The sequence below is a fragment of the Balaenoptera borealis genome (genome assembly GCF_965194805.1).
Source record: "Balaenoptera borealis genome assembly, chromosome: 9".
NCBI classification, from domain to species: Eukaryota; Metazoa; Chordata; class Mammalia; order Artiodactyla; family Balaenopteridae; genus Balaenoptera; species Balaenoptera borealis.
This window is the reverse complement of record NC_138873.1, coordinates 6,730,210-6,755,079: the sequence shown is the minus strand read 5'-3', so window position 1 is coordinate 6,755,079 and position 24,870 is coordinate 6,730,210. Positions and strand designations below refer to the sequence as shown.

Below are 24,870 nucleotides of genomic sequence, written 5' to 3'. Positions count from 1 at the left end.
ACGGCAGATGGACATCAGGGCCACAAAGCCCACACACCCGCCAGCTAGTTACAACCTCCTCACAGTGGAAGCCCTATTTTCTCATCCTGAAGAAAGGCAGGTCCAAGGGACAATCTCCCACCTCAGTGGTTCACCTCCTGGTGCATGGATGCTTTAGTTTCCTGCTGTTACCCTGAAGATTGCCTTCTCCACAGAGGAGAGAGGTCGAGGGGGGGTGCTCAGTCTACACAGCGGCTGAAGCCCTTGACCTCTGTCCCCTTGAGCAACCACAAGTAACTGAAAGATCCCTGTCATAAATAAGAGGGTATGAGTTGCCCATGAGAGAGGAGACTGCTTTTAGATAATGAGGATAATCTGGGAGCAGCCCAAATGAAGAAATATGCAAATATTTAATTACTGATCAATAAACACAATCCAACTGATTGTAGAGAAAGTCTTAGCCTTGCTTACTTGGGTCCCTCATCTTACGGTCGTTTTAAGACGCTCACAGGGAATATGCTGTGTTGATGGTTCTCCTTCAAAGGGAAGGAGAGGTTGAAGTCCCTTTGTGACCTTCGCTGTCTTTCACACTCTGACACACAGGCGTCGGAACACGGGTCACAGTACTGGCTTTCCCTCCTAACAGACTTTGTGACATTGATAAAGGACACCAGTTGTTTCCCATAAGATTGGCTGACGCTGTAACTTACAAAGACCCAGAATGCTTTGCTTTTCTTTGTTTCTGTAAGATTTGGTTTATTGATTGTTATGTTTTACTGAGTACTCTTCTCTGCATAGCAAGAATTTTTAATAAGGGGAAAAAACACTTCTGCACCTCCCAAAATGACCCTAAACATATTATTTTGTTCAATGCAGATTTTAAAGATGGTTAAATACATTGAGAACTGGGGACTCAGCTATTCCAGAGGAAGATGCCTGTTACCACCCCTTTTTGCTGCACTGGTGGGAAGTTCAAAAGCAAAGGCCTTTGTCTCACCGTTAAAACTAGAGGCTGCTTGTTCGTTCAGTTGCTTTGTGCATGCTGAGAGATGCTGGGAGAGCTTTTGGCAATTTGGAAAATGTACATCTGTTTAAAATTCTCTTAGGTTTCAGCAGGTGGAGCTAAGAGAATGATTTTTTTTTCCCTATCAAAATGTAAGAAAAAGATAGAGGAACTTTAATCACAGAAAATTCGTTATTCCCAATTTGGGACAAATGATAGCAGCTCTTTCTTTAGCTGATCTTGCACCTGCATTTACCTCCTTTTTTCCTTCAAGGAGGTCCATCCACGTTGGCCTAACTGTCCTCTCTAAGCCCTGCCTTAGGGGTTCTAGCCACACCAGTGCTCTACCTGTCAAGGTTGAGAGGAGGTAAACTTTCTCATCTCTGCCCACCTGACTGAAAACAGAGCATACGTCAGGACAACCAGAATGCACATTTGCTGTACAAATTTCTGAGAAAAATATTCTAAATATTGCTTAAACTATCAACAAAGTAATAGATGCTCATGGCTAAAAACAGATAAAGAAACCCGTGAACCCGTGTCCCTTGCATTGGCAGGCGGATTCTTAACCACTGCGCCACCAGGGAAGTCCCTGTATCACTGATCTCTAATTAAGAAGGCGTAATAATTATTCATGGCGACTTTTGTACTTTTCTTTATGCTTGGATTCAGCAACTCTGATAAACCTACAAGGCAACACCAAACGGAAACCAAAGTTTTACATGAAACCTAAGGATTAAAATAATTAAAGGAAAATACCTACTTTTTAAGAAATTTAATGGATATAATTCTTCTCTCTTAATAATTAAAGAAGTGACAGATTTATTCTGTGTATTTGGGTAAAGTAATAGTTTAATCAATTGTATTTTTAAGCAGAACCATTATTACATTTGGGTATTACAGGTTGGATAAATGTCTCCAGGTAGAAAAATAACCAATTTAAAAACTGTCCTGAAATTTTATATCTGTAAGCTACTTTGCACCTTGGGACCATTTCTCATTCTTTATTTCATTTAACCCAGTTTAAAAACTCAGTGCAGTGCTTCTTTAACCTGATTCACTGAGATGTACAATTCAGATGTGATAAATGCCAAAAGGAGCTTGTAATTAATAATAAGGTACTAAAATTTGCAAATTAAAAAATACAGTAGATTGTGTAAGAGGTAAAACTCATAAAAACTTTAAGGCAGTTGCATTCTGGTATGTTTTCTTGTCGGGGAGATTAAAAACTGGAGCTGTGCTCAGGCTTACAGGAATAATGCACGGACAATGGGCATACCCATGGCTTGGGGTTGGACAAAACCCATTTGGTGGGTCAAAACAGAAAAAAAGAGTGTGAACTACTGGTGAGACCCACCACATGGTTGGTATCTTTCTTGCTGCTTGGAAATCTCTGTGAATGTTTATAATAACTATAGGCATTTCTAAACATCTAACCTTTTTCTGCAATTAAGCTAAGATTTTATACAGGTAACATTAAATGAATTCACTTCTTTTGAATTTAACGTAAGGCATACATATTTAAAAGTCAATGCACTCATTTTGAGCATACATTTCCTTGTGTTGTGTGCATTTTGTGCATCCTGAATGTTTGCTTTATCTTATAAAAGATTTAAAGGTTTTAGGAAATATAGAAGTGGCTGATCCACGTAAAGAACTCTGAACTGAAGAAATGCAAATGGCAAATTATAGGATGAACAGAATGGACTCTAAATCAGAGATTAAACTCTTTCAAAGATAAACAGAGATTGTTGAAGACAGAGAAGTGCAATTGGACATGAGGACCAATTAAAGTGAAACAACTGAATGTGAATAAGCAAGAAGCTAAAATTAGCATGGAAGAGAAACTGTGAGCGTAAAGTGCACTGTGACTATATACACATGAAATATACATGCTTATCTTATGTGAATAACCATGATGTTGGGTGCAGCTATTACATTTAAGGATACATGAGTCTTACGTGGCTATCTGAGTCTCAGTTATGTGTCCAGGGTGGTCTGTACTGTCTGGACCTCCTCATGCATGTTCTCCTCATGCAATCAATGTCTGGTCCCACCCTCACTTGTTGGTGGTGTGCAAATTTAATTAGCCTCATGTGGATTTTCCGGAGGACAAATGGTGATCTCTGATGTCACCCTCATGTCCCCCCTATGAAGAAGCAACAGCACAAGATCAGGCCATAACAACTTCTCAGTTAATACTGCCCTTCTACTTGAGAAAAATGATGCTTGTGGATCAAACAAATTGATTTTTATCAACTTGATAATAAGACAATTAATATGTCACTGAATATATGATTCATTGTTACCAGAAAGATATTCAACAGTTAATCTTTACCTCTACTAGCTATATAGGGAAAATATGTCCAAGTTTAATTTGATTTAGGGCAATGTGATTTTTTAAGTCTTAAAACGAATGGGAAAGTCTAAAGAATCTCCTTATATGGAAAAGTACAAAAATAAAAATAAAAGAACTCAGTAAAATGATCTCATGAATCCCTTCGTAGGTTTATAATTTTATTTTTTATTGTTAAAATGGCTGTGCTTTATGAATCCCAATTTTATACTCCTACTGTACCAGTCCTGTTGCACAAACAGTAACACCCAAGCAGAATAATTTTCAAACAGGAAAGGCAAATGCATATACATTTTGAGGGGATAATAAACCAGAATATCACAGGCAGTAAACTTTGGGAGTTATTACTAAACCTCCCAGAAGTTAAAAACTTCCTAAGCTTCTAGCCTGATGTTTGTTTGTAAAACTTGATATAATTGTCCAGAATTTAATATTAAAGGTAATTCACTTTGCTTAATTGAAACAAAGCTTTATCCCAAAGAGAGAAAATGTTCCATCCTTGGCAATACTGTTGAACTGGCTTCATTTCTTTTGGGTTATCACAATAGCCAAGACATGGAAACAACCTAAATGTCCATGGACAGATGAATGAATAAAAAAAGTGTGGTACATACATACAATGGAATATTATTCAGCCATATAAAAGGAAACCTTGTGACATGCTACACAACATGGATTAACCTTGAGGACATGATGCTAAGTGAAATAAGCCAGTTTCAAAAAGACAAATACTGTATGATTCCACTAATATGAGATACTTAGGGAACTCAGAGAGACAGAAAATAGAAGGGTGGTTGGCGGGGCTTGGGGAGGGGGAAATGGGGAGTTACCATTCAAGGGGTATAGTGTTTTGGTCAGGCAAATTGGAAAAGTTCTAGAGCTCTGCTGTCAAACACTATGCTGACAGCTAACAATGCTGTATTGTACAAGTAACACTTTGCTAAGAGAGTAGATCTCATGTAATGTGTTATTTGTCACAATAATAAAAAAAAGTTCACACAATGGATGGATAGATTAAATAAAGATCAACTCTAGCTTCTGGAAAAAAATGTATGATGTAAGCCACAAGTTCGTGGTCATTTGTTAGGCAGCAAGACTAACAAATGACTAATTTCTCTAGGAATTCAGGTAAATTTAGGTAAAAGTTCTTGGCATAGAGATTTTAATGCCTAAGTTTTAAAACAGTTGGTTCTTTCACGTGATGTTTCATAAATCACAGAGAATTGAATACACCTTCCAAGCTAATGATAAAATGGTGAGAGGGACTTGAATGACTAAAGTAATCACACTACTTACATTATCTATTGAATTGAACATATTTCATAGTTATCCTAAACTGTCACAAGAGTCCTTCCTATTTGCCTCTGTCACATGATGCACAGAACACAGTGATGCCTGAACACTGATATCACCAATATTATTTTCCTTTTAGAGCAGTTGTTTTAATTAAACTGAAGCTTGCAAACAGACTTCCCTTAGAAAAAATATTTTCTTGTACAATGCAGTGTAATTTGGGGAAACACAGATAAGCGAAGAGAAGGATGCACAAATCACCCCGAGACTCACCACCCAATGCCAGCCGATGCTTTCTTGTTATGGTGTGTTGTCTGGCTCTCCTTCCCCTTATAAATAAGTATTTTGAAAAGTGAGATAATAAAAATCTATCATGCACCCCTCTTTTTAAATTTTTTCCTTTAACAAAAAAATTTTGGCTCAATAAATATTTCTAGACCATCTGCTATATAAATGTAAGATAACACATCTTTGCCTTAAGTCACGGGAATAAAACAGTGCATCTGTTCACTCGTTTTTCACTAGCTCATTGATTCATTCATTCATTGATTCATTCATTCACTATTTACTGAGGTATAAGCCTGCACAATGGGGGACGTACAGAGTAAGACAGAATCCTACCCATCAAAAACTCACTCTAATGCCAACAGTCATATTCATATGAATAATAACCAAAGGGAAAGGGCTTTCGAATCATACAGACTTCTGCTGTAATCTGGCCACTCTTCTTTGTAGCTGTATAATCTTGGCAAATACCTCTTTGTGCACCTTTATTTATCTGTAAAACGAAGACTATAATATCTACCTTTTCAAGGAGCAGAGACGATTAGGAGAGATAATACATGTAAGGTGGGGCTTTAGGTGTCGGCAGCTAACTGGCTGCAGTATGATGAGATGAATTCTGTGACGGGGGTACTTCTGAAAGCAAGGGGTTAAAGCAGCCTGCTTTCATTCACTCCCTTTCCCAAGAGTCATCCCACGGGGCTGGCTCCCGGTCTAATCTCCTTGTCAATTGGAGTTGCTGGGATACCCTTAGCAGGATATCCCTGGGTAAGGATTACCTGTAAATAATAGAGCCCAGGATCTACAAGATGTGGCTTCCTGGAGAATGTCATGTAAGCTATATAACTTTCTGTGGGTACAAACTAGAGACACTTCGTGTCTCAGATGCGCTCGGCTTTAGGAGGAGTTAGACACCTCATCCACCCTGGGAAGCGGGGCAAGTCCAATGCGGAAGCAGGGACCCGGGGAGCGGCACCTGTTGCCCCGCATCTTTCTCTGTTTGTCTGAGGCTTTCCATTGCCTGCATCCTCTGCATCGTTTCATAAAGCTCGGTTGCGGGTAGGATCTCAGGTGTGTGTGAGTCAGAGTTAACAAGCCGCCTGGGCATAGATTAGTGGACCACTTGTGGACGAAGGGGCCTAGGGGAGGAAGACTCAGAGGGCATCAGCAAGCAGAAGACAGAGAAGTGAGGTGAGAGAGGCCTGGTGTGGAGTGAGAGGCCAAAGTTCAAGCTCAGCGGGGAGGGGAGAGGCTGATCGCGAGGGTCAGGTGCACCTGGTGAAGAAATAAGGCCATGAAGGCCAGGGAAAGCCACAAAATGCTTTTAATTAGGGGATTACTTGACCAGAACAATGGACCTTAAGAGGGGATTAGGATGGAGTGACTAGGGCAGAGATGGCCCTTGGGAAGACTGAGACACAGATGAGGGACGATATATGAATAAATGAAGAGCAAAGGCTGGGGACTGAAAGGAGAGAATAAAATTTGAAAGTTCTTTAGGAGTATACAGGACTTTCAAGAAGCCTTAATTTAATAAAGGAGTTAAAATATGGATAGAGATAAGTACAAAAAGAATAAGAATATTAGATCATATTTTTGAGCTCTTAAATTATACCAGTAAATGATGTATATGCTTCAAATACACTAACTCATTAAAACCTTATACTGACTCTTTGAGGTAAGCTCTGTTATTATTCCCATTTTAAAGATGTGGAAAGTGAGTCCCAGCAAGATTACATAGCTATGAAGTGGTGGGGCCTCAGACTGTAACCCAAGACAGTCCAGAATCCAAACTCTTAAACATTACAATATTAGAGTATTCCATAAACACGGCAGAAAACCACAGAGCCATAGGAGAGATGGCACCAAAAAAGAGGTAGCTGTTCAGGGCAGGATGTGATTTCTAGCAGCTTACATAAGGTCATTCTAGAAGAGAGGGACTCACGTGTCAGAACACTCTATATTATATCTGATATATCATATAAGAACACTCCTTATTACATCTGATGTATCACATATTAAATATAATCCATTAAGTTACTTTTATAATTTGGAAAGACCATATTTGCATGCCTCTAAAATAAATGATGTTTTTGAAAAAATACATTTAACAAGCCCTCCTATCTAAATCTGGCCTGTCTTCTTTGATAAGACTTCAACATCAAAAATAGCAGATGTGAGATTTGACTCCTGTTCAAAAGTGAGTTCAAAAGTGAGATTAGAAAGCAGATTTTTCTTAAATTGCAGCTGATTCCGCCTTTTAGCTTTTATTATTTAAAGAATAGAAAAGAAATCTTTAAATCTTTATTTCTTTGAAAAGTAACACCAAAGCTTCACCCAAAAAGATGGAATAACTCTTTACCAAGTGGGTGTGTCTTTCTCAGGAATTTAATTTTGGGAAAAATAACCTTTATCACTTTGAGGTGTACTCAAGCAAACAGATGATTATAATACTGACTGCTAAGAAGGACCAGGAATGCTTGCTTCATCTTTGCAATCTGCATTTCCGAACTCCATGTTCTTAATTCACATCTTACGACCTTTATCTTAATGGTGAGAGATTTAGCTTTTGTAAACCTGAAAATTCCCTGACACAGACCTAATGTTGAAGGAAAGAGAAGGACACGGTATTATTGTCTTTAATGTAACACAGCAAAGGGGAGAAGTGTCCCTGAAAAATGAAAGCACAAGGACCCCATGCTAATGGGGCCACAAGCTGTCACACACGCTGATGCTCTGGGGAAATGTGGACCCAGCGCCAAGCAGGGTTGATGGACAGCTAGGTGTGAGGCTGCCAGTCACAGAGGCTGCACCTGACCAACCCCTGGGGTGCAGCCTCCGTGAGATGTGTGTCTGCCGTTGCTGGAGCTCCACATCCACCTTCATCTTGCAGACGAGCTGTCCCAGCAGGCGGGCTGGCTGTGTCTGCAACCACCCGGCTGAATCCAAAGTAAAATGTGGGTGCTCATCCACATAAATATTTCAGTGGCTGCAAATGCCTAAGGTCAATCTTGCCAAGTATCTGGAGTAGAGAACCTAGTAAGTTGACTAAATATTGAAGAGGAGGAAACAGATGTAAGGAAAACTGTAGGAAGTAGGTGTATCATTGTCAGATGAGGAGGTCTGGGTTGGGGTAAACCGCCCGCTGGAAATAAGGAGAACTTGAGGGCCAGGACCCTCTGTGTGACTTAACTCATCTGACCTCACAGGGTCTGAATTTCTCCAATTGTAAATAAAGGGGGGTACATTATTATTTTAAGTTTCTTTCATTTGTGAAATTTACAGCTTTTATTTGAATCATAAAAATTAAAGAGGCATGGGCTTCCCTTGGTGGTGCAGTGGTTAAGAATTCGCCTGCCAATGCAGGGGACACGGGTTCTATTCTTGGCCCAGGAACATCCCACATGCCACAGAGCAACTGAGCCTGTGCTCCACAACTACTGAGCCTGCACTCTAGAGCCCGCGAGACACAACTACTGAGCCTGCACTCCACAACTACTGAAGCCCGCGCACCTAGAGCCTGTGCACCGCAACAAAGAGTAGCCCCGCTCGCCACAACTAGAGAAAGCCCATGTGCAGCAACAAAGATCCAATGCAGCCAAAAATAAATAAATTAATTAATTTAAAAAATTAAAGAGGTGTAATAGCTGTCCTATAATTCAATTAGTCTGGGAGAAAAGTCTACACCAGTTCTTTAAATCCTTTCAAAATCAACATTCCCTTTCACCACTTTTCAAACTGCTGCGTTTGAAAGTTGTCTGTCTGCCAAAGAAACAATATTTAAGTAATTTTCTCTAGTTCTCTTTCTCTTCTGTTTTCCTTTCTTCCTTTCATTTTCTAACTCAAAGACACATGTTACTATTAATGAGGATTCAGGTCAGCCTGAGTTAACTACTATTGTCAGACTGAGCTGATACAATTTCTGCCCAAAGCAACTTGACATTTCAGTTAAACTGTGCAGGCTTCTCAGCGGAAATTGGATACTTTCCTTTAAGCCCTTTTGCAGTATTAAGGTAGCACCTGGATGCCCACGGTCATCTTGTGGAGCCCAGAACTGGGGCTGTTCCTACGCACTCTGCTCCTTGCACTGGAGTGTGCGCATGTCGCTGGTGGTTCTGTTCTGTACCGACTATGTCCCACCAGGTGCAGCCCTTCCACTTCCCTTGTGTACACAGCTCATCATGGGTACCTGCCCTACCTCAGTTTCCCTTAGGCTGCAGGCTTATTTGTGGCTTCTCTGCCAGACCCTGGAAAGTCTCTGATCACCTGGTCCAGACAGAGAAGCACCTGGACAGCAGCTGTTCCTGCAGGTGGCCTGTATCAGTCCCAGGTTCTTGAGTGGTGATTCTGAATGGGTCTTTTGCAACGTCAGTGAACACACTTTAGAAACTGGATGTGGTAGTTGAATCAATGCCAGGCTTTACAACAAAAACAAATGGCTGAGGGGCTTCCCTGGTGGCACAGTGGTTGAGAATCTGCCTGCCAATGCAGGGGACACGGGTTCGAGCCCTGGTCTGGGAAGATCCCACATGCCGTGGAGCAGCTGGGCCTGTGAGCCACAATTACTGAGCCTGCGCGTCTGGAGCCTGTGCTCCGCAACAAGAGAGTCCGCGATAGTGAGAGGCCCGCGCACCGCGATGAAGAGTGGCCCCCACTTGCCACAACTAGAGAAAGCCGTCACACAGAAATGAAGACCCAACACAGCCAAAAATAAATAAATAAATAAATAACTTTAAAGTAATTCACTTGTAAAAAAAAAACAACAAAAAAACACAAATGGCTGACACTCAGGCAGGCAGCTTTGCTGTAAGACAATGTGGGGAACAGTCAGAGGGCCTGAGCTTTACAGCTGACTAAATGCGGAGGATCACATCAAGGCCTTTGACCTGTCGATCATTAAAGAAGAATTTATCAGTCAGTGCAGTAACTTTTGGTGAAACAGTGAAGAGGAAAGCCTATCAAAAAACAGATGATAGGCCTGTAGGATCAAGAAACAGACAAGGGAGATTGCATTCTGATCTCCAGGGAACAGGTAGAGTTTAGATTTGCAAAACATTGTCTCACTATCTCAACTGAATTGATAGTTCAAGGGCTCTAAAATACAGATAAGCCTAGTTTAAGAATAATTGGATAAATTTACAAATAATTGATGACTACCTTGTAAGTTCAGAATTTACCCAAATATATTTGCTAATGTGTCCACAGCCATGTATTTTCATTCTTAATTTAGCCTGTTCTCCAGGGTCCACGCTTGATTCCGAACTTCTGACATTATCTTTGAGAACATTCAGAAGCCTGTCTGTCTGCTCCAAGAAGTTTAAAAGCATCTGCCAAATCATTAGACAATTTCTCCAACAGCCTGTATTCATGTAAGGGTAATTCAACGGATTTATTCAGTGGCCATGACATCTAATTGTTTCTCTGAGGACCTGATTAAAACCCTTAAAACTCAAGCCTGGGAGCAGAAGCAGTCTCCAAAGGTAACAAGACATTTGAAATGAAAAATCTCAGAGACAGAGTAAGCAAACCGGAAGGAGGTGACTCAAAGGCTGAAAGCAGAGTCACAGGCGCACGGGGCATCAGAGGATGAGAGCGCCGTGTGGTCACATCAGCCTGGAGGCAGTGTTTGCGTGCCGGCAGCATGACCTCGAGGGGCTGCTGTCTCTCCAGAGCGACAATCCTGTGCATTTCACCTCGGAGGCAGCATGATCCCCACAGACCTGGGGGCACTGCTGGTTGCATATCACACTGAGCCCCGAGCATGAGGCCCGAGCAGTGAGATCCACCGCGATGGGAAAAATGCTCCGGGCGCCCTTGCTGTCGAGTGCACAGGGGGATTTGTCTAATTCAACCTCTCTGCCTTGGGAAGAACAAGACTTATGCCATCCCAAATTAACAAGAGCTATCCCCTAAATAATTCCTGTGTTTCACTTTCTCTAGTGCACATTTTATGGCATGTTTAAAACAATATTCTAGGGCTTCCCTGGTGGCGCAGTGGTTGAGAGTCTGCCTGCCAATGCAGGGGACACGGGTTCGAGCCCTGGTCTGGGAGGATCCCACATGCCGCGGAGCAACTAGGCCCGTGAGCCACAACTACTGAGCCTGCGCGTCTGGAGCCTGTGCTCCGCAACAAGAGAGGCCGCGACGGTGAGAGGCCCGCGCACCGCGATGAAGAGTGGCTCCCGCTCGCCGCAACTAGAGAAAGCCCTCGCACAGAAACGAAGACCCAACACAGCCATAAATAAATTAAAAAATTAAACAAACAAACAAACAAAAAAACCCCCCAAAATCCCTATCTAAGAGTAAAAGTTTAAAAGTTGAGAAGCAGCCCTATACCTCCTTGCCCCCTTCCCTTTAAAAAACAAACAAACAAACAAACAAACAAAACCAATATTCTAGCAATCTCCATGTGTGCCCTTGAACTACCCCTGAGGCCTTCACAAGTTCAACCTGGAAGCAAGCAGTGGGTACGTTCCTCAGCAAAGCTCTCACAGATTCAAGAAAATTTCAAGCTCCCAGGGCCCATGGTTATCAGTTTGTGTCCCTCCGCTCACTTTTCTCACGAGAAAACCAAAACTCTAGGAGGTAAAGAAAGGTGGTCTTTGTTGAGGTAAAGAAAGGTGGTCTCTGGAATTCTGCGAAGCGCCCTCAACAGGTTGGCCCGTTTAATTCTCACAGCCACCGGGAGAGACGGTGCCATCAATGGCATTTTGTACAGAGGAAGGGACAGAGGCTGGAGATGCAGAGGGAGGCTCTCATATCCTTTGTCTGACAACTAGGCCCACCTTCCTAAAGTCACAGAGGTTGTGAGAAGAGCCAGGATGAAAATCTGCCCTGGTTCAGAGGCTTTCCTGCTTCCGGTTGCAGAGTATTTAAGACTCCAAGACGCGTCTACAGCGTTTAACACTGAAACAAGCACGAGTCCCTCACTGCCTTCTTTAAAACAGCTTTCAGTAAGCTTCGGCTTCCTTCTTTAAATGGATTTTCTCTTCACAGATGCGGTGTGACCGAGACAGAGGAACATTCTGATTCCTCGTTAGCTGGCTGCATCGTTCTCCATCTTAGCCCATCATCAGAACTCCTCTCTGGCGCAGCGTGTGATTCCTGCCGCCCCTCCTGCCCACCTCCAGCAGCACGTGACCCCTCCAGGCAGGGCGCGGGCCGCTTCTTCACCCCACGTGCTGGCACACCACCGGCGCACAGGTGGGCAGCGTCTGCTGAGTGAAGCCATGACTGTGGGACAGAGGCTGGCGGAGGCCGCTGCACCGCATGGAAGACAGGTTTACTCATGGTGGAGTCCGGCTCTTCACTGTCTCTTTTTCTCCCCTTGAGGTAAACAGTGTTGTTGTTCAGATCGGCTTACGCGCATACGTCAGTGAGTATAACCAACAATGTCATTCGGAACAGAACACGATTCTGGCAGCAGTTCTAACAAAAGAAAGCATTGAGAAGTCTGGTAAATCCTGCTGCAGATGTGCCCACAGGAAATGAATATCATACGGACACGCACGCATTTCTTACTGCTGTCTCTCCGCTCTGAGCAAGCGGTTACCAAACTGTGTTTCACGGAGCCCTCTGGTTTGCTCATGACCTTGGAGGCCTCTGAGAGGGAGAACACGGAGGGGTCCCGGGGAGGTTGCTCTCACTCCCCACCCCCCACGCTGGTTTGTATGATTTCTGTTTCAGTTCATATGAAAGCATCATTACATGCTGGTTTTTGTTTGTTTATATGTACGTTTGTGCTTTTTAAAAAACTAATTTAAAACCATTCAATAACTTGGCTAATTTTATTTTGTTAATTATTATCTTTTTGTTTTTTTTTACAAACTGGGTGTAATAAGCCTCAAATTGTGATACTCATAAAAATTATTTTGTGTCTGAAACTTTCAGATCTCCATGCTAAAGTTTCCGAATAACCACACCTGGGACAATGATATGAATGGTGGGTAAAAACTGCTTGCCCTGGATTGAATCACAATGTGAATTATCACAAAAATTGAACAAAAACAGTAAGTGAGAGGCAATATTAGATACAGGACAGAGGAGCAACAGGGCCCATTTCTATAATAAAAACTACCACTTATTAAGCAGCCATTGTTAGCTTTGCATACCTTATTTCTAATTCTCATTATTCTCTACGGAATATATTAATGCATTAGGAATAATATTAATATTCTTAACATTAGGAATGATGACCAAGAGGATGATTCACATGGCCAGGCCACAAGCAGAAAGATCCCCCAAACAGCCTCTAATCCTGGTCTTTCTGTCTCTGAAGTCCATGGTCTTCCCATCACCATCCTCATGCCATCCTAGCTTCAAGAATGACGTGTGGCTTCAAGAATGACATGCAATCCGGGCTCCTGCGGTGACTGTGCATTGTTTCTCTAGCCCTCCTCTATACTTCAGTTTTGTCCACAGACTGGCTTCCACCATGGTCACAAAAGGGTTGTCACTTGTGAGGGGAGTGATGGAGACAAAGAGATTGCTCCTCCAACTACAGTGAAAAACGTTTCTTAAGTCTCCTTGGATCAACCTGTAGCAGTCCAGAGAAGAAATCATGCACGGATTGGCTTAAGGTTGGGCTTTCAAAGGATAAGTGGCAAAGGTGTGGAATCATCACCAGGACCCAGTACTACTCAGTCCAGGAGAGGGATCATGCCTAGGGTTGAGGTGGGTTGCTGAAGGAAAGTAGAGTTTTGTTATTAGTAAGGAGGAACTGAAACTGTGTGGGCGATCAACAATGTCTATCACACACTGCTAAAAAGGACCTGATATTTGTGTGATTGTTCTAAAGTCACTGCAGAGGCAGTCCATGACTCAATATGGACTTGGGGAGAATATCACAAAATGGGACATTGTAAAGTGAAATTTAGAACACGCATGATTTTTATCCTGACTGCATGCACTATTGTCTTTATCAGTTCAAACATGACTGGGAAGTATTAAATGAGCAAGTAAATATAAAACAAAGAAAAATGAAAGAATGACATGTGGGCAGGCATGTTTCATAAGGATTTGTCAAGTGACTAAATAAAATACGACTCTGAAAAGGCACCTTCCACAGGCGATTCTAGCTCAGTTTTTAACAAAAGCCAAGTCAATGGCATTTGACATCGCTCTTTTAATTGCGATGATAGTGACAATGACAGCAGCAGCCCACATGTGCTGAGAGCTGACCCCGTGCCAGACGCTGCTCCAAGCACCTTATTCTGTCTCAGTGAGCCCTAAGTGTAGATATTAGTATTGTGCCCACTTGATAGGTGGGAAAACTGAGGCACAGAAGGGTTAAGGAAGGTGCCCAATTTCACACAGCTGTGGAATGGTAGTTGTGTGGTATTTGAACATAGGAGTATTGGAACACAGTCAGTCTGGTTCCAGAGCTCAGATATTTAGTGCAGAGCTCCGATTTTAATGCATATGGAACCATGAAAGGATATCATTCATCATACAGAAGTTATATGATCTCTCCTTCTTCTCTGAAAGGAACTGATGATTTGATCAGGGAGACACAAAACAATGAAATGACTGTGTGCAGGATCAAGGCTGAGAGAGGGGACCCTCAGTGTGGACAGACGAAGTCAGGGCAGACTTCATGGAGGAGGTGGGTCTCCCAGGGTCCTGGAAGGATACCCAGTTCTGAGCAAGGCTGAAAGCATGCCTGACAGGGGAACCCAGGAGTGGAGTCACGGAAAGGAAGTCTGTGAGAGGATGCTGACCTGGCCAGGGGACCGGGTGGTATACAGGAAGCAAGGCTGGATGAAACTGACCAGCCAGCCAACGCAGCACAAAAGAGCACGCGGTGACCTGCGCTGAGGATGGAGTCACTTTTTTGCGTCGGAATGAGGATGCCTTTTGGTCAGTCCATGCACTCCCCAGTTGGCCACTGAGGACACTTGAGTTTGCAGACATATTGTGGCACCTTTTAGAAGCAGCAGAAGAGACAAAGACCAGAGGATTTCGGGGACGCAGTGGCAGTGATCACAAGCGATGGGGCAGCTGGTGCACAAGTGTGTAAAGTGGGGCAAAGGCCAGGGAAGGCACAGTCGGCCGCTGCCCTGAGAGGTGGCCACCCACACCGCGCTGCAGGCGGGAGCTGGGGTTGGCTCATTCTGTCCCAGTCTTGCCAGATTATCAAAACGAGTTCAGTGTGGATTCAGTGGCCTGTATTTTCCTACATAAACTTGCTGTTATAATTTCATTCTGTTTTCACAGGAGGAGTCAGATTAGAGGTGACCCTCTCTTAAAAAAAGGAGTGGGGATGAGATGCTTTCAAGATAAGTTCAGTAGGTAGCACCGTGGTGAAAATAATTTTGTGATTTTTAAAAAAAGTTGGTTTTCTGAATAATAAAATAAAGTGAGAGAGATACTAATTTGTGACTGAAGAAATCACTGCATCCCTCACTTCAAGGGACTGATCACCTGTGTTTGAAGGGAGCACAAAGCTTTCTGAGGTACATGTTGTAATTAAGCTTTCATTACTTGGGGTCCAAAGTAAAGAAGAAAAATCTAAATATCAACTATTATGTATTATTTTATTCACTTTTTCTTAGTTCACCACTTAAGAAAACAAAATACAACTTAATTGTCTTATAAGAATCTCCATTTTCTATTCTAAGGTATTATTTTTAACTACTGTTCAATATAAATACTATAATCTTCATTTTCAAAAAACTGATGACATGAAATACTTTAAGATGATTTGATGCTTAGCTTAGAAACATAAACAATGATTTTGGCTTGCAGAAAAATTTGGTGTCGATTCTTTAGTATTAAAAAAATTGACTTTGCAGTATTCTTGATTTTATAATATTAATAACATCTAGCCAAATGATTTCCATTTGGTGCCAGTGTGCTCTGGATAAAGAATAACACAAAGAAAAACTTTCGTGGGGGAGGGATAGATTGGGAGTTTGGGATTGACATGTACCCACCACTATATTTAAAATAAATAACCAACAAAGACCTACTGTATAGCACAAGGAACTCTGCTTAATACTCTGTAGTAGCCTAAATGGGAAAAGAATTTGAAAAAGAATAGAATCAGGTATATGTGTAACTGAATCACTTTGCTGTACACCTGAAACGAACACACAATTATTAATCAACTACACTCCAATATAAAATTTAAAAAAAGAAATAACTATTCTTTTCCACTGAATGGTCTTGGCACCCTTGTTGAAAACCAATTTACCATAAATAGGAGGATTTGTTTCTGAGCTCTCAGTTCTGTTCCATTGGTCTATATGTCTGTCTTTATTCCATTACCACATTGGCTAGATCACCATAGCTGGTAGTAAGTTTTGAAATTGGGATCTTTGAGTCCTCTAACTTTTTTTCTTCTTTTTCAAGTATGTTTTAGATATTCTGGATTACTTGCATTATCATGTGAAATTTAGGATCGGCTTGTCAATTTTTTTTGCAAAATAAAGCCAGCTTGGATTTTGATAGGGGGACAGAAAAGAAAAACTTTCCTTGTAAGAATTGTTTATTCAAAGTTTTATGCTTTGATAAATTGACCAGATATTCTCTTCCAGGGCCTGGTTTTAGATAAAGTAGTAGACTTAATTACTCAATATAATAGCGATCTACCTTTCTTTTCCATAAATCATGCCAATAAAAACACAGAAAACAGATATACATCTTATACATACATGGATATAGAAATATGGGACAAATAAGGAAAGAGGAGAATTGCCAGTAAAATGAAAATGGAGAGAAAATATGGGGATTCTTGGAGGAACACAGGTTTAGATCCTGCCTTGGGCAAATCTTGACTTTAGTAACCCAGGTTGCAGCAAAAAAACAGCATACGATTAATACTCTACTCAAAGGCTGTTATATGGAATGAGAATCTGCAATATCATGGACTTTCCAGGTGAGAGGGGAAGGTCTTGGGAGGGGGCTGGCAAGGGGAGGATTGCAGGTGGGCTCAGGGATGAGCTGATGTCTGTTGTCTCCATATAAGCCTGATGGGAAGAACAAGTGAGCATTATTTTCCAGTCAATTAGACATAAAGCATGATTGCTGCAGCCTGGTGTGTATTCAGTTAGGACTGTAATATGATTACGCTGAGGGTAGGCATATCATAAATTTCCCTGTGTCTGTGCCTGACAGCAAGGCTGAACCAGAGCCCCTGCTCCAGCCACAAGCTGAGTCTCAGGGTCACCTCCTTCTTCTAGGAGGGAAGAGAGGTTTTCATCAGGAGGGCCTTGACTAGCTAAAGGACAAGACATTCTGGGGCTGCAGTGCATAGAGAGAAACTTGCATTCATTAAGAACCTACTAAGATCCAGGCATGCCTCCTTGGATGTCACAATTCTCTCTGTGCACTAGGTATTATTATCCCAATTTTACTGATGAAATAATGGACTGAGATACCAAATAATTTCCTAAAGTGGTACCAAGATTCAAAAATAAATCTCTCTGCCAGCAAAACCCAGGATGTTTTCACTATGTCATACCACCTTCCCCATGTGCTATGATAGAAAGCTTTGGGAGAGGTTCTCCAAGAGCAGAGCTGCTAATTCATCATCGAAGACTCTGTGAAACCTAGTTATGGCGCAGAAAGAGACGCCTGGCTAAGAAGTCAAGTCCTTACTTTATAACTAGGTGGCGATTGGTTGGGTCTGTGTCCAGATTCTCTCCCAGCTTAATGCTCAAACACACACGTGGAGAAAAGACAAGGAGAAAGGCAGGAAGAGAGGGATGGAGGGAAATCAACCCAGTGAGCCAGTGAGTGGCAACTGCTGGGTAAAAGGAACTTATACCTGTGTGTGCAGGCGTGTGTGTGTGTGTATGTGTGTGTGTAATATTAAATCTGATATAAGTGACTGCCTTAACAAAGATCTTATCCATAAATATAATCATAACTCTAATCCTCAAATTTTATGTTGAGGTTTCTGTTTGTTATATTATTGTACAAGCATTTTCAGTTGATTTGGAAGCATTCATCAGACACTGACTGAGGGCTTCCTAGATAAAGCACTGGCAGAATAAGTGCATGTTGAGTCCATGGGCATTTATTGAGCACGTACTATGTTCTGGACTCTGAAGATTCGAACATAAAAAAACAAGGTCCCTGTCCTGTAAGCACATGCTGCTCGGAATAGCTAAGAAAAACTGTGACAAGAAGAAACCGTCATCAATTCTCATTCCTCTCTTTTGAGCTTTCCATAAGAGACGATGAAAGTTACAACCACTTTAGATGTCTACCTGCTTGCCTAGAGAGGAACTAAAGAGAAATCATCCCGAATTCACATAAAGAATATGTAATTGAAGTGATATGAGGTTCTTTTTTCTCATCAGGATATTGATTGCTGGGGGAAAAAAATTGCACAGAGAGAGAGGAAGTGATGGGGGTGGAGGGAATGTATTTGCTTCAGAGTTGACTCATGAAGTGTCACAGTGTATGCAGCTGCATGCATTTCTGTAGCGCCGCCAAAAATCAATGGAAACAATTAACTGCAGAAAACACATGGGCACAACAATATTAGTAGCGCATAATCCTTTCTAGTTAAGAGGTCCTTACTGGATTACTGCAGAAAAGCTCTGGTGTTCTAATTACCTGTGGAAGTCGCACAAGGTTACTGCAAAACATGGTAATTAGATGGTTGTAATATAAGGTGTTAGCAAGGGATTGAGGATTTGCTCTAAGTACTGTGGTGTTTTCATGGCTATTTACTGAGCGAAGTACCAGAATTTAATGGAATTTGGTGGAATTCTCCAATGACTCTTGTGAGTGTGTAGTTAACAAAAATGTATCTTACTTAATGAGTTCCCTGGTTTCTGTGGAAGGGCTGAAGACTCTGATCCTTAACTAATATACGGAAAGTATATAACCTGGATGAGGTAGATTATGTGGATTTCTTTTCGGGATTTATTGTTATCGTCTTCAGGAGGCACTTTATTGGGGGGTATTACATAGCTCTGAGAGAGTGACGTCGCTAGAAAGAACCCCGCGTTAGAGAGGAAACGGCGCAGAGCTTCCCTCAAGCCCGGCATTAACTGAGTCCGTTCTCTTCCGCAGTTCCTTTAATGAGGCGAAAGCGGAAGGAGGCTGCGGGGAAGGCGGGAAGGCGAGGCTGCCAAGTGCGCAGACAGCCGGACGCGGCTGCTGCTTGCGAGGCCCTCCACCCGGAAATAACCCCCCTTCTGCTGCGGCGGCCGTGAGAGCGCAAAGCCTCTCTGCAGCCTGTAAGCAGAGGAGGAGGGGACGGTGGCTCTGCTGAGGTGCCTCTTAGACACAAGCTTGAAGTGAAAGCTCTCTGTGGAGCTGCCCGCCCGGATGGAACGGCTACCACGTGAGACAAGACAGCCAGAAAGAATGAAACAAACAAGCAAACGTGCAAACCGCCCCAGGCAGCCGGGAAACACGCTCACTGGCGGAGAGATGGAGAGATGCAGGGTTTGGCAGGACCAAGGGAAGAGGGTGACTCTTCACCGCAGGTATCAGGAACAGGGGGCTGCCCGCCGTGAACCCTGATCATGTCTTGTTAACCCCGCAGGGTCGAACTGCTGGTGTAACATCACAAACCCAGCCTCGAGGGGCACAGCTTGTGTCTCTGACCACTGAGAAATCCGGAGGCCAGATGCCACGTCACATCTATCTCTGTAAACCACACAGCGACGAGCAGGGTGCCGCGCGTGGATGTATGCATGGCCGTGTGCGTGCGCATACAGTGGTTCCCTACTTATCTATAAATATGGTACTAGATATGCATGGCCGTGTGCGTGCGCATACAGTGGTTCCCTACTTATCTATAAATATGGTACTAGATATGCATGGCCGTGTGCGTGCGCATACAGTGGTTCCCTACTTATCTATAAATATGGTACTAGATACCATTTGTGTATGCTAAATTATACCTCGTTTTAGTGCTTTCAAGGTATTTTCAGGATGAATTTCTAAGAAGAAGAGGTGATACTTGGTATATTTTAATGCATTAAAATTTTCACTAAGTCTTCGACTCCAGCAATTTAAGTTTTATCAAGGGTCCCCGGTTTTGCTGCCCTCCTTCCCCTGCACCTCTTACTATCCCAAGGGAACAGGAAAAAAATCCCTTCCTTGTAGCGCTCTGGAATATTCTAGATCCTTCTGAGGAGACGCTGCACTGGATGAGGGGGATGCTTGTAGAAAGAAGGGCTGAGAGTCTCTCTAATCCATCGGCCTCCAGGCTGACCCACTTCAGATCCTGTCTCCACTGGGGACCCTCCTTGCATGAACAACTCGTGTGGGTGGGTCTATAAGTTCTCATCACCTGCGTCGTTCCCTCTTCACCATCCACTCACTCCCCTCCCTTTTCCTTTCATCTCTCACTTACAAGAACTGAAAATTAGAATGCTTCGGAAAACAAAAAAAAGAGAAACTCAACTGATTTTATCTTTTTAAAAGCCCACTGTTTCTACATATTTATATAAGTGCTGAATTTATATTCTTCTGTGTTTGTATTTCCTTTGTTATGGTAGCTAATTCCTTTCTATAAATATAAGGAGGGATAGCTTGGTTGAGGCAATATAATTTGACTGGCATATTTTAAATTAAGAGGACATTAACGATAATAGCACAAGTGTATGTTTTTTATATATATATGTATGTGTGTGTATATATATATATATACTTTTTAAAAAATAGGACAAACTTATTTTATCTTCTGACTTATAAAGCCTGGAACCCAACCCCCTCCCCCTGTGTCTTTTTTTCTTATTACATAGACATGTTAAGAGTTTTTATATCTTAGCAAAATATAGGCTGTAATTTAATTGACTTAGCAACCTTACCAAGTAACACATTTATTCCACAGGGAAATTTCTTTTCATGCTTTCTATTAGGACTTCTAATTGACTTCTATTTCTGAATAACTGTTGAAACTAATAAGTTGGAAGGGCTGGTGATTTCAAATAGCTATAAGTGAGGTATCAGAGGCTTTTTTTTCCTCCCTGCCAAATCCATAAGTGAGCTAATATATTAAAAGTCAGTATTGAAAATTCTGTCCTTTGAATTGATTTAATGGATGAATCAATATCTAGTATGACCATCATAATGCAAGAAGATTAAGATCCAGGTACACCAAATACGTAATTATGATAGAGTTAGTCATTCAAAAGGGGGTGCAATTGTGTTTCACTAGTCAGAGAAATAGCAATTATAAAAGAGTAAAAACTTTTAAGAAATTCAGATGAGTTTTTATTTGGAACTGTCACTCTCTGGGTAGGCATATTTGGTTTAAAATTAACCCCAGATCTCCCTAACATCATATATGTTATTTTTCATTTCATTGGTAATGAGCTATCAATGCCACAAATAATATATATTATTGAAATGTGTGAAAAAACAGTTCAACAGAACCAATTTACAAACAACGTAAAATATGTAGTTTTAGAATAATGTCATTTACAGGGGTCTATTTTCTTGCCCAAATTGTTAACTTTTCCTAATCTTGGTAAACACCTAAATGGACAAGATGAGTAAATCTCTCCTTAGGTCAGACCTCTTCTCTGTTTGGTTTCCTCCAAGAGGAAAGACAGAAATGATGCTCTCCTCACATTTCAGATCCATCATAATTCTATCAGCCTGCTCAATACTCTGGTACACTCAGTGCCTATCAAATATTAAAAGCCTCCCATTTTTAAAATTCAAATAACAGCTTTGTCTGTTATCTAGCACTGAATCTGTACTACATTACAAATTTATGATTACCTGTAAATTTCATGCTGATATTTAAGTTTTAAAATACGCTGATGCTTTTAAAAGTGTGTGAGAGCATAAACAAAATTATGCAATCATAAAATAAGTTAAGAATTATAGCAGCATTAATGCTAAAGTCTTAATTTTATCTGATATGTATTTGCATTAAATAACCCAACTGATATTTATTGTGTTCCTACTGTGTGCCTGTAGACACAGTGAAAAGCACTGAGAATTCAAGTGTGAGCAAGATGACATTGTTCCTGCCTTCTAAGAAATGACATCAAATAAACTAACAGATAACTGCAAATTGTTACAAGGAGTATCAAAAAAGCAAACAGGGAGCTGTGACCAGGTTACATGGTTATATGGTTAAGACTTTTAAAAGGTGAGACTTGAAGGATGAGAAGGAGCGATGAGCATAGCAGGGGAAAGGGTGGGGTGGTGGGTGGTAGGGAGAAGAGCATGTGCAAAGGCCCTGAACTGGAAGATCGCTTAGTTTGCTTGAGGACTGGAAAGGCAGCCAACGTGGCTATAGAAGGGCAGGAAACGGAGAGAGAGAGATAAAGAAAACTTTCAGGCCTTTGTAGAACATTATGAAAAATTTGTATTTTTTTCCCTAATGAAACAAGAAGCCACTTTTGGGACAGGGATATAATACATTCTGGCTTGTGTGTGGTAAATGGATTGTAACGTGCCTGACAGAGAGGAGAGAGACGTTAGTAGATTATCACAATATTTGAAGAAACAGATGGTAAAGGCTTGAACTAGGGTGGTGGCCCAGAGACCAGAGGGAAGTGAAAATATTTGACATACTTTGGGGATGGTAATCAACGGGAAGTGGTGATGGCTTATCAGGGCATCAGAAAGGGAGGAACCAAGAACGGTGCTGAGATTTCTGGTGTAAGCTTGGACGGGGTAACATTGGGGAAGGTTAGAGGAATAGGTCTGGCAGGTGTGTGTATGGGAAGGGTTGGAATCAAGACTGATTTTGAGATCAGCTGAGGCTGAGATGCTTTTGATGGCTTGGAGAATCTGTATGGGGCTTTTGTGGAGTCAGCTTAACATGAAATTCTGAAGGTCTGAGGAGAGCTTAGGATATAAATTTTAAAATGATGTGAATGGGAGGCAGAGGAGGAGAAGCCAAGAGAGGAGGCTGAGAAGGAGCTGCCCTCGAGGGAGAAGGGACCCCGAGACCGGCCGCCCACAGTGGGTGCTCATCAATAGTTCTGTTGTCATTAACTGGCTTAGTTTATTTAGAGAAATATTCCGGTGGAATGGAGGGACCAAAAGCCAGACTGAAGTTAGAGAAGAAGAAAAGGCAGGTAAATAAGTGGAGGGGGCAGATGACGAGCACACTTAGAGTGGGCGAGGCGGGTGTACTGATGCCCAGCTGGGCCCAGCTGCCCGCGTGCAGTCACAGGAGCGCAGGTTATACACGGGGGTTAGTTAAGTGTAGGGTCAGACTGCTCACCAGGAGTGAAGGCGGAGTCTGGGGAGCAGGCCAAGCTTCAATGAGCAGGAATGACCAGCAGACCCAATGTCACATGATGAGGAAGGAGAGAAGGTGGTTGAGATGAATGACATGAGCTGAGCCTCAGAGGCACTTGGGACTAAAGAGGGAGAAGAAACTGGGCTGAAAGGATGCTGGCTGTATCTCTGGTCCTGGGGCCGGTCAACAGGGAAGAGAAAGGCTGCCACTGAGAGGGAAGCTGAGGAAGAGGTGTCCTGGGGGGCTGGCCTGGTGCCAGTGGAGTCCCAAGGGGAGAGGCCATAGGCTAAAAGGCAGAGGAGACAGGAAAGCTCACTGGGCATGGGGGGAGGGTGGTGAGGGCCCAGGGTCAGGTTCAGGAGGGCGAGTAGGTGGGTATTTGTGGGAGGTTGGGGGGTATGGATTGGCGGTGGGTGAGAGTATGGAGGACAGTGGGGCCCAGATGGAGGAAGTAAGACCAGAGGGTCCCTGAGGTCTCTTGGACGGCTGGGCACACTGGATTCTAGCACTGCCCTCCCACGGTTAGACCACAGCTACTGTAGGTGGTAGTGACCAGCCCAGATTCCTTTTCTTTCCTTTCTTTTTGGCTCTTGTCGTCTTTTGTGCAGAGATGACAAATATTGTGCTAAAGAACTTCACAATATTCCTTACATCTAGTTCAATTATTTTAGACTCTCAACTTCTTACTTTAAAATAAAAATACAACTGTCTCAATTAGATCATGATGTTTAACACATCACAAATATTCTGTGTGTCACAGAATCTTTTACTGAGAATCTTATGAAGGCTGTGGACCTTTTCCCCTAAACAGTGTTGAAAATTGTCCCCCTTCTCAGGTTCCTGCTCTGGGGGAAAAGCTGTACCACTGTGTCACTGTCAATGGAATTAGCTTACCAGTGAAAATTTTTTTTTTCTTTTGAGTGGAGGTACAGCTAACAAAGTCCAAAACGCAAAGTATTTTATTGATCACTTTACCTGACTTAGATTTTTTTTTTCTTTTGAGTGGAGGTACAGCTAACAAAGTCCAAAACGCAAAGTATTTTATTGATCACTTTACCTGACTTAGATTTTTTTTTTCTTTTGAGTGGAGGTACAGCTAACAAAGTCCAAAACACAAAGTATTTTATTGATCACTTTACCTGACTTAGATTTTTTTTTTCTTTTGAGTGGAGGTACAGCTAACAAAGTCCAAAACGCAAAGTATTTTATTGATCACTTTACCTGACTTAGATTTTTTTTTTCTTTTGAGTGGAGGTACAGCTAGCAAAGTCCAAAACACAAAGTATGTTATTGATCACTTTACCTGACTTAGATTTTTTTTTTTGTTTATTCAGTAATAATACTGAGCACCCACAGTGTGGGAGGATTTTCTCAAGGGTCTGGGGATACTGTGGCCACAAGAGTGCCCACAAGGGACCCTACACGATGGAGGGAGTTTCTACTATTCTTATCATCTATGCTCTCTGCAACAATCCTCATGGGTAACACATTCTTCTCAAAATACTGCATCGTGTTACATCAGCAGATCCCTGTAAACAAGAAGGGAACCTTGGCAAAAAAGATGTGGAGGAAAAGAAAACCCCACAATAATCTCTGTCATTCTTGGTGACTTCTCATATGACAGTAATTAGCATCACTCACAAGTGGTTCTAAAATTGTCATGTTGGGAAGTTCTGATTACCATTAACACAAAGGGGACTTGATAAGAATATAGAAGGATTGTGCCTATATCTTCGTATGGTGGGAAAGAATATATTATACTCCTAACTAATAGTGGGT

At 42.1% G+C, this 24,870-nt stretch overlaps 1 protein-coding gene across 17 annotated transcripts in view; it reads right to left on the bottom strand.

Annotated features, from left to right (window-relative positions):
- PRKN (parkin RBR E3 ubiquitin protein ligase) overlaps positions 1-24,870 on the bottom strand; it is a 1,304,064-nt gene that overhangs the window by 377,947 nt on the left and 901,247 nt on the right. The window contains exon 9 of one of the 17 annotated variants that reach the window (XM_082404591.1): positions 13,793-16,882. The exons of the other annotated variants lie outside the window; for them this stretch is intronic. Within the exon in view, the coding sequence (XP_082260717.1) occupies positions 16,752-16,882 (131 nt within the window). The 3' untranslated portion in view covers positions 13,793-16,751. Of the gene's footprint in view, positions 1-13,792; positions 16,883-24,870 lie in introns of those variants that run through there. 17 annotated transcript variants of the gene reach the window in all.